Genomic DNA, 15,780 nt, shown 5'->3' with positions numbered 1-15,780 from the left:
TTATTTGATGGGGGCAGTTCCCCTCCCCAGAGTGGGACACAGTGACTCCTGAGGCAAAGAATCTGATCAACCAGATGTTGACCATCAACCCAGCCAAGAGAATCACTGCCGAGCAGGCCCTCAAACACCCGTGGGTCTGCGTAAGTACTCGCTCGCTTACTCACACACCTACCAAGCCAATCATTGCTCAAGAGTTTCTCAAGTACACGTGAAGCCTCAAATGCACACGCAGGGATACAGAAATCACCATACTGACATACTGGAATCATACATGAAGCACCTATGAACATACTGTATAGTTTTCCCTCAGACACTTGTAGTCCTGTGTAAGTTAACACAGAAAGATTAAGAGTATGTAACATAATTATTTTTTTTTATCTTTTTTGCCCTCTTGCAGCACCGTTCCACAGTGGCCTCCATGATGCACAGGCAGGAAACTGTCGAGTGTCTCCGCAAATTCAATGCCCGCCGAAAACTCAAGGTATCCTCTTCATCCTTTTCATCCTTAAGTTCAACTTTGTGTACTCTAGTCTTTAGTGAGAGAGCCTACGCGTTACCCCTTCCTTTCGTTATTGAGAGTATTGCCATTTTAGCCGCAGAGCCCTGAGCTGAGCACATCTCATAGATATTGCACACACTTTGCATTTACAACCAAATGCAAAACGAACAGATGAAGCACACAGCTGTTCTCCCTTATGTGGTATCATCTAAATTCATTTGCATATGAGATTGTTTATTGGACTTTCATATTGGATACTCTTTCAAAGGGAATACACTTGAATGACTTATATTTGGCTGTTGAAGGCATTGGTAGTTTTGGTAAATGCGACGCCATTTAAAAAAAAAAAGAAAAAAAAAAAAAAAAAAGAAGAAGAAGAAACATGCAAATGGTGGTGATATTGTCGTATCAGAAGTGAGTCCAGAATAAGAAAAAACGGAATCTTGTCGAGCTCTCATTATACCTCCTTCACTTCTCGCTCCTTCTTCCTCTCCTCCAGGGAGCCATTCTCACCACCATGCTGGTGTCCAGAAACTTCTCAGGTGGGTGTGCCCTTTGCCCTCGCTCTCCCACTCAGTACATGCAGCGGGAGAGGAGGAACGAGAGTGGATAGAGTCCTCTGCACCTCCTTTTAACCCCCCCAACACACAAACTCACCCACTCATCCTCAAAATAACTGTTTTGTCTGTGTGCATAGGACTTTGCTCGTTCACAGCGTTAAGATGGATTTGATAGAAGTCCCCTCCTAAGTCGATGGAGGAAATGATATTAATAATTCTGAGTGAATTGCACCTTCATGTGTGTGAGCTGAAATGTGATTTTCTGTTATATCATATGTTGGCAACAGTATGTTCTTGTACATTCTAATGTATTTCTCCCTCTGTGTGGTTGTGTGTGTGGGTGGGTGTGCGTGCGTGTGTGCGCACATGTGAGTGTGTATCAGTTTGTATGTGCGCGTTCCCGCTGGCCATGGATTGTGTGCATGCTTGCGACAGGGAAGCCTAGATTTAACAAATTATGTTGGAGCAAGTGTGGTTTTATAAACCAAACCAGGTGACCACCAAGAGTCTGTCTTTATCTCTTCAGTTTATTGAGAGTAGTTTGTAATCACTGTCCTGAGTCTAGACGGACTTGGTTAGTCAATCACCAATGATTTTAGCATTGGACCTAGAGAACCACAGGGTTGCACATGTTTGCCAGAGCCCATTTGTGTCACACTTTGTTCATTCTGGTGCATTTGGCAGAGTGACACCCGGGCTGTAGCAGCACACCCTATAGCTCTCTAGGGCCACGATTGATCATTGTGATTACAGGCCTGCCTAATTTGCATAGCTCCTCCCAACTGTAGCATTTCTGTCCAATAGTGGGCCGGCAGCATACCAACTCTGCTGCTGCCGCCTCCTCCACGGCCTCACTGGCTCAGGAAGGTACGTCCCAGAGACACGCCCATCCTCTTCCTCTTCACACACACAGCTACATCTTGGTTGTTGGGTCATAATCCAGGGTGGGCCTTCTCCCCCACACCGTTCCCAAACTGTTGCATGCAGCCATTGCTAGCATCTTCATCAAGATTCACACACATTTGCATGTCCTGTCTTAGATTATTTTGTGTCTAATGGATGTGTGTTGTCCTCACCGTGATGCAATATTAGATTTCATGCTCACAGTCATGCACATCAGTATCACTTAAGGATAATCCATTTAGTTCACTCTGCACTTTTCCCACCTGCACTCAAAAGTGCTTTTTACTTTGCACCTCAACACTTCTCAGTCTTGGCACTTGTACCACCCATTTCATCTTCTACATCACAGCGATCTGTCTTCACTACTTGCAAGCTCCATCCTGCCTTCCAGCCTGCCCTCTTCTCCCCTGTGCTGTCTCCTGGCCCAGGCCGGGAGAGAGTCCACAGGGCGGGATGGGGCAGGGGATGCGGAGGGGCATGTATCTTGGGGGCGGGGACTGACACAGCAGGGGGCCGGCAAGAGCTGGGTTGGCGTGCTGCCATCGTCAGACCTGGGGTCTGGTGGGATGAGAAGGGGAAGGTGGATGTTAAAGAGCTTTGCGGTATGGGGCGTGGGAGTTTGAGACAGAGGACGGAAGGTTTGTCTTGGATGGCGCTGCTGGAGCCAATCAGCATTGTGCAGCCTTCCTTATTAATCTCTTGAGGTTCATGGTGTCCTCTGTCTCGACTCTCCCTCTAGATCTACTTTAGTGCTTTCCAAAGGTCTCCAGTCCTCTTTTATATAATGCCAAAAGCTAACATGTTGGCAAGCCTACTGTGGCGTTTCTCTCACATTCTGTTGCCGTTTCATCAACAGGGGAGGGATGGATTCCTTTGATTTGGAAAGTATTAAAGCAGACTCGGCTCTTATCCTGCTGGGTGGGAAAGGTTGAAGAAAGGTCGACGATTCCTAAGGTGGCTCCATGGAGTTAGCAGACAGTAGAATTAGACAATGTAGAGCAAATTGAATTCTCTAACCATTTCACAATAGGGAATTATTTTGCTCTACAATGTACATAAATCTCCTCATAGCTAGGATGTGTGTACAGCCAGAGTTAAGGTAATTAGTTAAAGGTCGAACCTACGGGGAGGCGGGCGTTGGTGCTGGAATGTGTGGTTTGTGCGCTGAGATTCCGGGTGATTGTGGTGCGACTGTCAGTTAGAGCGAGCCCTGCAGTTGTGGGCTTCCTCCCCCCCGGACACCGGCGCCTGTTCGTAAGTGCTGTGAATATGTGTGACATCATCCCGCCAGGTTGGGCCCCGTCTGCCCTCCTGCCCCCCCCCCCCCCTTTTACCCGTCCTGCTCCGTTTGGCTTGGTCCTCCGATGATGTCACTCAACACTTCAAATATCCGGCCCATATAACCGCTTCCTTACAGCTTTCTCTGAAGTATGGCTGAGGCGAGGCTTGGCAGTTTTTTGCTCATGATGTTTCTTGTCAGTGACATTATAGCAAAGTGTGAGAGAAGCGTGCTGTTTGGAGAATTTCTCTATACACTCATAGGAAGGTGTTTGCCTTGCTGCCTTTCGCATGTGGGTGTCCTGTGTGGTAATATCCTGTACAATGCTCTCGGGGTCGTGCACATTCAGATGCTTTCCAAATGCTCCCCCCCCCTGTGTTTCACATCAAGCTGATATGTTCCTTGAATGGCGCATGAGGTGTGGGCGGATCAATAAACAAAGCCCGAAACGCTGAATCCTTCACACAGAATTTTGGCTTTTTTTTTTTTGAGGTTCGTTATTTCTCAAGTTTGCCATCTTGAATGTTGAGACAGAAATATCAAGATTTAATCCACAGGCCTCAACTCAACTGCTTATTGCTGATAGCTGATCTGTTCATCCTGTCCTGTCGTATGAGATTACTGATTGTTCTCTAAAGGTCTCGGCGAGCTTCCACAGCAGAGCTCAAACATAAAAACACACACATATATCATGGGGTTGTCTCAGCCTTGCAGAACACATCCGAACCCTTCAGATAAGACAATCAGGGAAAGTCTACTTTGAATTACTTTGCCAGGGAGTTGAGACTTTGGGTAGGTTGCACGACGACGACGACAACAACACCTGGGTGGTTACAGAGCCGTCAAAGCAGACCTCTGAAGCCTCTGAGAGAGCAGCAGGCATGGGTGCATTTGGAGAGCATGAGAATGTGGCGTCACTATTCACGGCCTGATGGCTTTTAGGTAGAAGTTGTTGACAACTGAAGAGTAAATGTTTGCATATTAGCCAATCAGCTCTCTATGCATCTGAAGGGGCTGTATTTTATTCTTTCTTTTTAAATTCTTTGAATCTTCTTTGTTTTTTCTTTGGATGCTGCATGGCTAGGTCAAGATAGAACATGCTTATCAACTCAACCCCTCAGATTATGGAGCATGATATTGTTTGCCGCCTTAAACACTGTGTCCCTTATCTCTACTCTGATGTATTAGAATTGTTTTAATCTTCCTGTTTACCCCCCACCCCTCCCCTTTCCTCTCCCATTTCTTATTGAAAGGTAAGAAACACAAGATTAGATATTTTTTTGGTATCTGTGTGTGGTTGTTTGTTTGTGTGTGTGTGTGTCAGTAGGAAAGGAGCAAGGGAAGCAACAAACAGTTAAGAGCTTTAGACTGAGACAAAAGTGACCGGAGCCTTTAAAGGAAATCAATGATTTACATTAACTTAGCTCATCGTCGTTGAGTCCTGACGGCCATTTGAACCGGACCATCACTCTCTTTCTAGATCAGCTGGGGTCTTTCAGGCAGGAAATGGATTGGGAAAGTTAACTTTGCTCTCAGGTTTCCCCGCTTGTCCCCTGATGGCAATGAATGGCTTATGATGTGAATGGGTTTGCAGATTGTAGCAACCTGTACAGCCAATGAAAACGCCAAAGGAACCCATCAAGAGCAAGTTATGCCCCGACAGCATTATCGGACTACATTGTTAAAACACAGCGGATCGGGTCGTCACAGATCTGTCGTAGCCGGGGTTTGATATCATTGAGGAAGCTGAAAATGAACAGGATGGATTGGCACAGACGCCGCAGTCAGCACCGAGACTCACTTTACTACATGTGTCTCTTCCCCTCTACCCTCTTTTTACAGCATGCAAAAGTTTACTCAACAAAAAGTCAGATTCTGCTAAGGTAAGGTCGTCTCATCATCACACCTCTGCCCTCTTTTGTTCTCCTCTCCTCCTTTTTTCTAACCTTTTTTTCCCCCTGCCTTCTGTTTTGTTTTTCTGTGCCTCTCACAGTCTCTCTCCTCATTTTCTCCTCCTTAGTGTCACAAGCAATATTTTTTTACATTTTCATTTTTGGGGCGTGCACAAAATTCTTGCATTTGCTTATGTAGCAAGACCTCAGGGTTTCCCAAACCGCTGCACATGTCTGTTCTCTTCAGGTCTGAAAGTCTCATGAGGCGAGCAATCGGATCATTTCACTGTTGTCGTAATTTTTATTTTAAGTACTTTGAACAGAAGTAAAGCTGTCACGCGCGCGGGAAATTTACCGCGCCGCTGTCGACACATGATGCAACCCCGAGGTTAGGAAAGTTCTCCCTCTTTCACCTTCAGTCAGTCTCAGCCAGAGGTTTGCTGCTCTTTTTCCGAGCAGCCTCCATCCTTCTTTGCTGCTATTAAGCATCACTCTGCCTCCCTCCCTCCCTCCCTACCTCTCTTGCTGCCCTGCCCCAGGGGTCACTCTGTGCAGTTAAGTGGCGGAGGCATGGAGAGTTGGTGAAGCAGTAAAAAGGATGATCTGGAGGCCATTCTCCAGCACTCACCCTCTCATTTACCCTGTTAGCTCTCAACAGCCGGGGAAACTTGACTAACATTAGCCCCCTTTTCCCTAAAAGGCGTATGATTCTAATGCGTCTGTGTGCATGTGTGTGATACTGTATGTGCTCACTTTGTGTGTTTGCGTTTTCCCGTCCCAGCCTTCTACCAACAACAGTAAGAACAGTATAGTGAGCGCCATCAATGCCCTGAAAGACACCAACATGGCAGCCAACGCCCAAATGGTACAGTAGGCCACCGCAGTGTTGGTTTTCGTCCGTTAACCCCAGTGGTCTCGTAGTCGCCCATTGTGTCTCGTCCTTCACCGTCACATAGTGGTTGCTGCTTGTTGTCCTTATCTACCATCCAGGAGGTGTTGCACCATAACTGTTCTTGTCCCAGCAGTAGCCATCGTCTGGACGTCCCTCCTCTCCCCCTCCTCCTCCTCAAGGAGCACATGTGCTTCTGAACTGAAAAACAAACAGCCCAGTACTCGGAGTGCATTCTTTAGAAATGATTTGAAATGCTCATCCTCACTTGGAGTTTCAGGCTGCACATGTGCCCCTTATTTAGTTTCTTAAGGAGCATGACTTTGTCTGTGGGATTAAACGCTACTCATGTGGTAGCACAGAGCGCTGTGGAGTCCTGGTCTGCCTTGTTATGCCTACTGACATTTTCCTGTAGATTTTAAGTCTCGATTGGGGGTAATTCATAAAACAAATCACAATAGGTCCTCTGTGCCATGCTCAAAGCGCAACGCCATCAGTTAAGCTCATGCATAAAGCTTCTCTGACTTTGATAAATGCACCCGTGTAACGTTCCCGACGCGTTATAAGGGTTTCACCTGACGACAGGCAACGCAGATCGACATGTTCAATGAGCTGCTGCATATTTAATGGCCCCGATGTAAACCCTTCCTCGGTTAGATCAGTGAGGGAAACGTATATTCTCTGCTTTAGAGCTTTACGCTTTAAGAGAGGTGGTCTGTGTCAGTCCTGTCACGCGGGGGGGGGGGGGGGGGGGGGGGGGGGGGCGTGGCTTTAACGGATGTCAGAGAGAGAGAGAGAGAGAGGGGAAATGAGGTTGGAAGATGTACAGCTCAGCTAGAATGCCTGAGAGAGCAGATCAGCCCTTTCCAATTAAGTAAACAGACTAATCAACTGAATGGCCTCCGATATCAGATTTATTCATCAGACTGAAACGGACCTTAATGTTTTGCGTGACTGTTTTTAAAAGAAGAAGGCTTTCGTTGTATTGTCACACGGAAAGTTCTGTACCTCTAACCCCAAATCATGAAGAGCAGTGGGCTCCTCAACATTCTAGTGTCTAGTGTTGGTGGAGGAAAACATGCAAACTACATACAGAAAGGCCAAACATAGGGTTAGAACCTTCTTGCTAACCACTGTCACATTTTCTCTGAATAACTCCTTCAGGACAAACGCTAATAATAAGTGGCTAACATGCTTTTATGAATGGGGGAACCTGCGTGACACAATTTCCCCCCTAACCACACGTTAAAGCTGGCACTGTTGCGTATGAATTACTCCCATCCTGTAATCCGGCCTCTGTCTTCTCTGAATGAAACCCTTCTCTCCCATTTTAATCATCTTCCCTATAAATATGACGCATTACTGTTACTCCTGATACTTTTTTTTAAACAACCCCCCCAAGCTTCTTTCTCGCTCTCGCCTATTTGCCTCAACAGCGACATCCCACCACACTGCCAAATGTTACTAATGTGCGGTTGTCTGTTCCTAGCATGTTGTCAGACGCGCTTTGCTAGCATGCTTTACACTTGAGGTTTTTGACGTGCTGTGATTTCATTACACGCCGGTCCGGTGAGGTCATGTTTCTCAACTGCTGCAGCAGGGGGGTCACAGAGTAGGCCATGGTTGCTCTTGGTTGCCGGGGCAACTGCTTAGATGCAGGAATGTCTTGCCGGGCTGTGTCACCACGGCGTACAGCTACAATTTAAGGCCCCGAGTCATTGCCGGTTGAGAAACGCTCATTCGGGATGAAAAGGTTTAGCAATAACCTCTGTGTTCTGTGCCACAGGAATCTCAGAGCACGGTGGTGCACAACCCCCCTGATGGTGTCAAGGTGAGGAGTGCGGTCCTGTCTGTCTGAAAGCCCTGACGCCACGGAGCGCCCAGCAGTGACCGCCAAGCCTGTCGGACAAGATGCAGGCGTCATTAATTTGTTTCTCTTGTTTCCTCCTTCCTTCCTTCCTCTAGGGATCAACAGAGAGCAATGCCACCAATGATGAGGAGGAAATGAAAGGTAGGAAAGGTACTCTGATTACTGTTTTTAGTTTTCCTCTTCTCACTCGCTCTCTCTGTCTAGGGGAGACAGGTGTGGTGAGATACTACATGTGTCTCTCACACTCTTCACTGTGTGCCTGTGATGTGGATGTATGTATGTCTGTGCGTGTGTGTTTACTGTGCCTGGTTGCCTGTGATGGTGCTGGGCGCGTGTTCGTGTGTGTTCATGTGTGTGTTTGTGTACGTGTGTGTGTGTGTTCTAGCGGACAGCTCGGCGCAGAGCAGCGCCACAGAGGAGATGCCCCCACTTCTGTCCTCACCTCAAAGCTCACCTGCCAGTAAGTTTATCCTTGGCAAGCAGCAGCTGTAAGGCCACCCCTGGCAAGGACCTGACCCCCAACCCACCCACCCACCCACATTCCCACCCACCCACCCACCCTGGCTTTTTGTAGTCGCTGGCAATGACGCGTTACATACATGTTTGAGCTCCCGCACTCTGATCCGCCAAGCTTTCTTTCTTTTTCTTTTTCTCTGAGGGTTCCCACTTGTGTTTGAAGTTGTGGAGTATTGGGGCTTTGTGCGGGGTGTATTCCATGTAGGAAAGCTATAACAGAAATATGATAGAAATGCTACTTGTTTGTCACGCTAGTTGTAGATCAGGTCCTGCGTTTTATATTCATTTCTCCTCCTAACTGCCTCGCTAACTTAGAAACTAAACTTTTCTGGATATCGAAATACGCTCATTCAGGAAAGAGTTGTGAAATTCCTCATCAGGGCTATGGTGGGAACCCTGAGATTTGTGTATGTGAGAGTGTATGCGTGCGTGTGTGTGCGTGCTTGCTCTCCTTGGCGATCACTCCATCTTCTGCACTGTCCCCTAATGTGACGGGCCCAGCTGGAGGAGGCCCTGCTCACCTTGCAGCTGTGTGTCCTAAGCTGGCCTCCCAGTCTGAGGCGTCCGCTGCACTGAATCCATGAGTCCACGCTCGGCACCAAGCGCCATTCTCCCCTCCATCTTCCTCTCTACTGCTCTGTTCTGTATGTCGCCGCTTCCTCTATCACCCTCTACACTCTTCTCCTCTCTTTTCATTCCCTTCCCCTCGTCTCCTCCTTCCTCCGCTCAGCTCTTAAGGGAAGACAGCAGAAGTAAACAAGTGATCACCTTTGCTGCGGCATCTCACTTACTACTAACTCACGCTGTACCGTACTCCTCAAAATTCTTTGGCAACTGTTAGATTCATCATTTCTTTAAATGTAGTCCAGCTTTAGATGTCTGATAGATGTGTGTGTGTGTGTTCAGATTAGCAGAATCATGGTAATAGTGTTATGAGCTCCACTAGAATTGACAGAACTTCAGATGTTTATTTTTATGTTAAACACGAGAGACGATGAGTCGCAGCTGTTTGTCCATCGCATGCAGCAAATGAAGTCCGCCTATTTATTAAGCAGTACTTTGATGTCCCGATCGATGTCCTGCAAGCTTTTAAAGACTGGACATCTACACTCACGTAGGCTGCCTTCATCATTCAGAGGGGACAGACGTCAGATATGATCAATCCAAACATCAGTAAGCTGCCTCCGGGGGAACACATCACATCAGACGTGTCCCTCCAAACGTTCCCCCTGCTCTGCTCCCAGACTATAAACCCTCTTCTTCTTTGCTCCACACACACCTGGGCTACCGTCTCACTCTGTCCTTCCTCCTCTCCTCCATCTCATGTCATGAATCCATTGACCCCCTTGCGGGCATCGATCTCCTCTTAGCTGGTTACTGTAGGTCATCAGATCAGGCCTCCTCAGCATGGAGAGTAGATCAGAGGTGAGCAGAGCAGGTCCGTTTCACCACTCGGGGGTTCTCAGATTGCACAGAGTTGCGCCCATCTTGGTCCCAGCTGCCATCCCGCCCCCGTCTTCACCCATCTGCATGTCTGTCCAAAACCCCTCACCCACACGGTTTGTCTTAAGTCTGTCACTAAGTCGCACACTAACCAACATCAATCATGTCCTTTGCTTTATCAGTTGTGTTCCTTTTTTTGTTTTGGATGCATGCATCTAACCACATGAGGTGTGTGTGTGTGTGATCACGTGCATGCCTGTGTGTGTGTGTGTGTTTTTTTTTTCCCCTTTGGTGTTTCTCCATGTGTGTGTTGACCATCCGTTGTATGTTCCAGCCGTTCCACCGCATGACGTAAAGCGCATGGCATGGAACAGCACAGGCAACAGCTCCTGCCCCGACTCTGAGCTCTCACAGTCGTCCGCGCCTGCGGCTCCACTAGGGAGCAACACTGTCGCTGCTAAAAGCAACACTAAGCAGAGTAAGAGCACATCTGGACTAACTGACCACTGCTTCCCCTGACATCTTACCCGGTGCAGCTGTTTGCACATTAAATCTTTAACATTTTCTGAGATGTTTTCACAGGAATGAAGGACGCAGCCTGCGAACGTCCGCAAGACATTTACTAACACACCTAACGGCTAAAAGCTTTTATTTTGAAGTCGGTGTGGTGAGGCAAAGTCACTTGTTTCCAGTTCACTTTCTTCTATTTGAATAGTCAAAATGCTAAAAGGAGGGGAACTGCTTTGCGTGTATTAAGCTCTTAGATGATTTATATCTGTCACGTTGGGAGCAAGTGAAGCAAATCTCACCACACTGGAAAACATTGAACTCAATTTGACCAACTAACAATAAGACTTTACCACTTACTCTAGAGACATATTGATGGAATCTTATGCAGCTTAGTTGTCTTGGTTTTCTCAGACGTTTTTTAAGATCTTATTTTGGGAAAGGCGGTTGATTTCAGATATAGACGCTGATCTGGGACACAGACTTGGTGACAAAGATGAGAACAACACCCGAGATATTTATTTGATTGTGGCCAGATTGTGTGTCTTTACAACTGAACTCACAAGTCATGAGCTCGCTAATTATAAAATGAGCAGTCGCACTGTAATTCCTCTGCTCTGTTGAGGTTTTGGCGTCACGGCTGCAGAGATTGTGTGTGTGTGAAGTCACTTTTGGTCTAATGTAGTCGGCGAGGAGAAAGTGGGTGGCAAGTTTCCGCCTCCGTAGCCGTGAAGAGAGGTGAAGAGGTTAAAGACGAGTGGAAGACGAGTAGCTGAGCTGTAGAGACCTTAGCAGAAGGCGGGAGTGGAAGACATCAGAGAGAATCGCCAGGCAAAACTGCCATGTTGACAACTTTCACCTCCTCTCTCTTCTCACATTTGTAATCTTCCTCTTCCTCCTTCTCTTCCTCCCTGTCTTCTCTCCAGCTCGTAAGCAGGAGATCATCAAGATAACGGAGCAGCTAATTGAAGCCATTAACAATGGAGATTTCGATGCCTACACGTGAGTACAGCTGTGTATGAAAGCCAAAGCTATGTATAGAATAGTTTCTTTATCGCTAAATACAGAAGCTTCTCGAGTCTTCTCTCTCTCTCAAATCTCCTCCTTTTTCTTTACACCTTCTCAGGAGGATTTGCGACCCTGGACTCACCTCCTTTGAACCCGAGGCTCTGGGGAACCTGGTGGAGGGCATGGACTTCCACAAGTTCTACTTTGAAAACTGTGAGTGTCTTTTTGTGCGTGCGCAGCGCACAAGTTATTTTAATCTGCCAGGCAGGGGCGGCTGCGGCGCCTTAAATAGGACACCGAGTACCAGAAAGTCTGTAGGAAGGTGAAACTTCCTGTTTGTGGTCGACAACTGACAGCATCTGAACTGTCCCACAGTCATTCACATGCATATTCATACTGTATACAAGCGGTTACACCAGCAGGCTCAGGGAGGCCATGTGTCGTCTGCTTTGTCGATGCATTTAACTCATTCAAACTAGGGAGCTGTTTCATTTGTATTTGATCAGAGCTTGGTATGTAAATGTCTGCATATTTACAGTGCAGAGGAAATGTTTAATAGATTCATTGTTGGGTGGAAATCACCTGATAGAATGTGTTTATATACAGTATATTCTAGCCTCGACGCCTGTGACCTTGAGGAACTCAGTTTTTTGCTTTACTTTGTATTTTCCGGAGGAAGATTCCACATTGTCGTCACACTGGCTGACCTTGTTTACTGTAGAGAGCGGCGTATTCCCTGCAGCAGCGAACACAATGTGTCTGGGCTGTTTGTTTGGGAGAAGAAGTCAAAGATAAAAGAAAAATCTATCTTTCCACACGATCCCTCCATTGTTGAGATTTTCACTTTGAGTTATACTTTTTGATGACTTGTCTTGAAATGGCTTGTTTATTGTCTGTTTACGCCGCTCGGAGCGCAGAACGACTCTGATCGAGTTTCTCAATTTTGTCTTTTATGTCTCCAGTGCTGAGTAAGAACAGCAAGCCGGTGCACACCACCCTGCTCAACCCGCACGTGCACCTGATCGGCGAGGACGCCGCGTGCATCGCCTACATCCGGCTCACACAGTTTGTGGACTCCACGGGCCGCCCGCGCTCCAGCCAATCGGAGGAGACCAGGGTGTGGCATCGTCGCGATGGCAAGTGGCTCAACGTTCACTTCCACTGCTCAGGAGCGCCCGCTGCCCCTCTACAGTGATCAGGTACTGCTGCACACACACACAAACACACACACACGGTTAAATTAGTTAATGTGAGTGATGTCCATGTAACTACAGAGCATCAAAACTTTACTACACTGCAACTTCTCCTCACTGACGTCCTTGTTATTGCTGATTAATGCCGTTAGCTTCATGACCTAGTTAGCAGTTTTGTTTCTGCCTGCCTGCTTTTTTGTGTGGCGTGCAGACAAACAGGCATTCATCTGAATCAACCCGTGCAGGTGTCAGGACACACACACACCATGTTGTCTGCAAATAAATGTTGAGTTTTGATTACGCAGCACAAAATTATAAAAATGGTGGAACACTTGTGACGACTAGTTTGTGTTCAGCCACATAGTGAGCCAGAGAGGAGACAAAGTGCATGTGTGACCTGGATGTGTCTGTTTTGACGCCGGATGAAGGTTGTGTGAAGTTTAAACGGCGCAGATAAAAGGATCTAAGCAGCCTACAGCACAGTTTATCTGTTCTATCAGATAAACACTGACCTCCTGGTAAAGGCATCAGGCAGTTCCATCCATGTTTCCTTGCCAACGCTACACTAACGTCTCCCTCCTCTTGTCCCCCCCCCTCCTCCCCCCCTCAGTGGTCCCGAGGCTCCAGTCTGCTGGAGTGTGTGTTTTGGGGGGCAGTTTTTTTCAGCGAGCGTGTTTAAAGGGGCACATCCTCCTCGCGGATTGGCTAGTGCCAGGAGCCCGGCCGGGCAAGATCGCAAACCCTCTCCACGACACCAACCAATCCTGTCCCTCCTTTGACCTGCTGGGGGCCGGCTGAACACGGAACACCGCCCCCATGGGATGATGCATGCATCTGGCGCCTGATTGGAGGGCGCGTCTTTGCCCTCTTAACCCTCCCCTGGCGGCCATCTTTTTTCTGCCTGTGCGAGATGAGACATCCTGGGGAGGAGAGGATTTACAGTTGAACTTGTGACAGTTTATGAGTATGAGTTATGAATATAATGTGTAAATTATGACTAGATGTACCAGAAACCACCAAAACCCAAAACCAAGCATTTATATTTACTATCTAAACATGGCGGAGCAGAGGAGTGTGAAGGTAGCAGCTGAGATTTCAGACACGTTTTGGCAAAGTAGGAAATTCCTGGGACGCAAGTGTTTGATACCCAGACGTCGGTGTAAAGATGTAGGGAGACTTTCCCCCCCCGACAGGATGTTTAGAGGGAAAAAAAATAATCAAGTCGTCTTCGGGCAGAATTCTCGCGAGAACGTGACGACGAGAGAAACTTGATATCAAATACACGAAGCACCAAAGTGTAGAACTTTAGGCTTTTTATGTGTTCATTTGTTTAATGCTTTTGTTTGTGTGCTCGTTTTTTCGGGGAGAACAGGAAGTTGCATTTTGTGGGAGGTTTTAAATGGGGCGGAGCCGGGTCGCGTCGGAGATTCCGATTCGCCGCCGCTGTCGTCGTCGTCGTGGCGTTTTTAGCGTCGTCGTTCCTTTGCGTTCCTGTGAAGACTCGGAGCCTTTTCCGTCCGACTGATCTTACCCGAGGCTCCTTCCTTCTTTCTTTCGTTTTCTTTGTTTCTTTTCTTTGTTTCTTTTTTAAGCGACCGTGTTTTTAAAGAGCGATTTTATTGTGCAAGTTTTGGAGCTAGCGCGCGTGTTCATTTGCGTCCGTATGCAGTGGAGGGAGTGTGTGTGCGGCGGGAAAGGCGTCTGCGTTTTGCATGTTTGCCCGCCCACCTCTCTCTCTCTCGTTCGCCCCCTCTCTCCCCTCCCCTCCTTTTTTTCTCTTGAACTCTTCTCCTCTTCTCTGCTTTCTGCAAGGGCCTGGTTTGTTTGTATCACTGTGTAAATACAGTGTAATGTAAAGATATATGTAGAAAAATGTAATATATGTACATGTATCTAAGAGACGCTCATTGTGTGCATCTGGCCATGGGAACGACCCCATGACCCCCACATGTTGACAATTTTGACGCTCGATTAGTTTGGAGTTTAATTCTCTACGTTACAAAATTTATAACACTGATCGATCTCTGTTATCCAACAGTATCCACACACACACACACACACACACACACACACACACACACACACTTACACAGGCTACCAGCTCTAGTCCCATGGCCACAAGACTGTTTAAGGAGCTGAACTAGATAAAACACTGGTTAAAAGAAGGTCGGACCCCCCCAAACCAACCCAAACACATACACGCACGCACACGCACGCACACGCACGCACACACATACGAGCTCTCTCACTTTGAACACCTTCGACAGTGTCCTTACTCGTGATCCCACAATGCTGTGAGCTGTCTCTCCCATGCAGCGTGTACCACATATCATACGCACATGTACACACACACACACACACACACAAATGCGCACACACACACACGCACACACACACACTCATTGCCTGGTGGTGTGTTTCGGCTTTGTAACATATCTGCACCACTGCTGTGTGACCACGGTGCGACCCTCGCTGTGCTACTTAATCGTCTCCATCCACCCGCATAGTCGTATCTAAGCCGACCCCCCATGTCTGCACTCGAGATGTTGATTTGTACCTCCCTCTCTCTCTCTCTTTCTCTCTCTCTCTCTCTCCCCCTTTCTCTCTCTCTCTCTCTTGTCTATCTCTCTGTTGTTTCTCTGTTACCGTGTTACTGGTTTGAGTTTTTTGTCGTCGCTGTTGCTGTTAACCGTCGTTTGCCGTTTGGTAATTTGCCGCTCTGCCAAGCTAGAGTTCTGCACTCTCCCTCACACAAACACACAATAAGATAAAAAAAAAAAGAGTAATGAAAATAAAGGGAATAAAGGGAGGAAGGTTGAAACATAAAAATCCGATCGGACGATCACGGAGCGATCGGGACGGGGAGCGATCGACGTCATCCTGCCCATCGGTGTTTTTTTCTTTTAAATGGCGGCCTGCTCGGCGGAGAGGCGTTTTCGGAGGCGGGAGAGTAAGGAGTCGGTGTGTGTGAGCCATCACACACTGTCCGTCCAGAGCGGGAGACCCTAGTTATATGCATGTTTCAGTTACGCATTTCTACCATGTACCTACCAGAATAAGGATGGAGCTAGTGTTCATATATGATATTTGCATCTTTTGAAATGAGAATTCCCTCCATCCAGAATGTTGAAATAGGTGACATGAAAAATAAAAACTCAAAAAATGGAAATTAAAAGAAAAAAAAAAAAGGATTCAGGAGCCGTAGCTTGGTATGAGGCCCT

The 15,780-nt window shown here is 47.3% G+C and overlaps 2 protein-coding genes across 2 annotated transcripts in view; one reads left to right on the top strand and one right to left on the bottom strand.

The window, feature by feature from the left end:
* The window catches only part of LOC143001763 (uncharacterized), a 22,669-nt gene extending 18,371 nt beyond the window's left edge, over positions 1–4,298 (bottom strand). The window contains exon 1 of the mRNA XM_076151538.1: positions 4,287–4,298. The gene's annotated coding sequence lies outside the window, so the exon portion shown is untranslated. The remainder of the gene's footprint in view (positions 1–4,286) is intronic.
* LOC143001767 (calcium/calmodulin-dependent protein kinase type II subunit gamma-like) overlaps positions 1–15,780 on the top strand; it is a 27,796-nt gene extending 12,016 nt beyond the window's left edge. The window contains exons 11-22 of the mRNA XM_076151541.1: positions 18–140; positions 398–481; positions 999–1,041; positions 5,084–5,124; positions 5,915–5,998; positions 7,809–7,853; positions 7,988–8,033; positions 8,278–8,352; positions 11,285–11,360; positions 11,485–11,579; positions 12,329–12,565; positions 13,170–15,780. Coding sequence (XP_076007656.1) covers positions 18–140; positions 398–481; positions 999–1,041; positions 5,084–5,124; positions 5,915–5,998; positions 7,809–7,853; positions 7,988–8,033; positions 8,278–8,352; positions 11,285–11,360; positions 11,485–11,579; positions 12,329–12,561 — 945 coding nt within the window. The 3' untranslated portion in view covers positions 12,562–12,565; positions 13,170–15,780. The remainder of the gene's footprint in view (positions 1–17; positions 141–397; positions 482–998; positions 1,042–5,083; positions 5,125–5,914; positions 5,999–7,808; positions 7,854–7,987; positions 8,034–8,277; positions 8,353–11,284; positions 11,361–11,484; positions 11,580–12,328; positions 12,566–13,169) is intronic.

This window comes from Genypterus blacodes, unplaced genomic scaffold (genome assembly GCF_046128005.1).
Source record: "Genypterus blacodes isolate CSIRO-AG114 ecotype Tasmania unplaced genomic scaffold, CSIRO-AGI_Gbla_v1 ptg000055l_1, whole genome shotgun sequence".
Taxonomy (NCBI): domain Eukaryota; kingdom Metazoa; phylum Chordata; class Actinopteri; order Ophidiiformes; family Ophidiidae; genus Genypterus; species Genypterus blacodes.
This window is presented reverse-complemented; position numbering and strand designations above follow the sequence as displayed.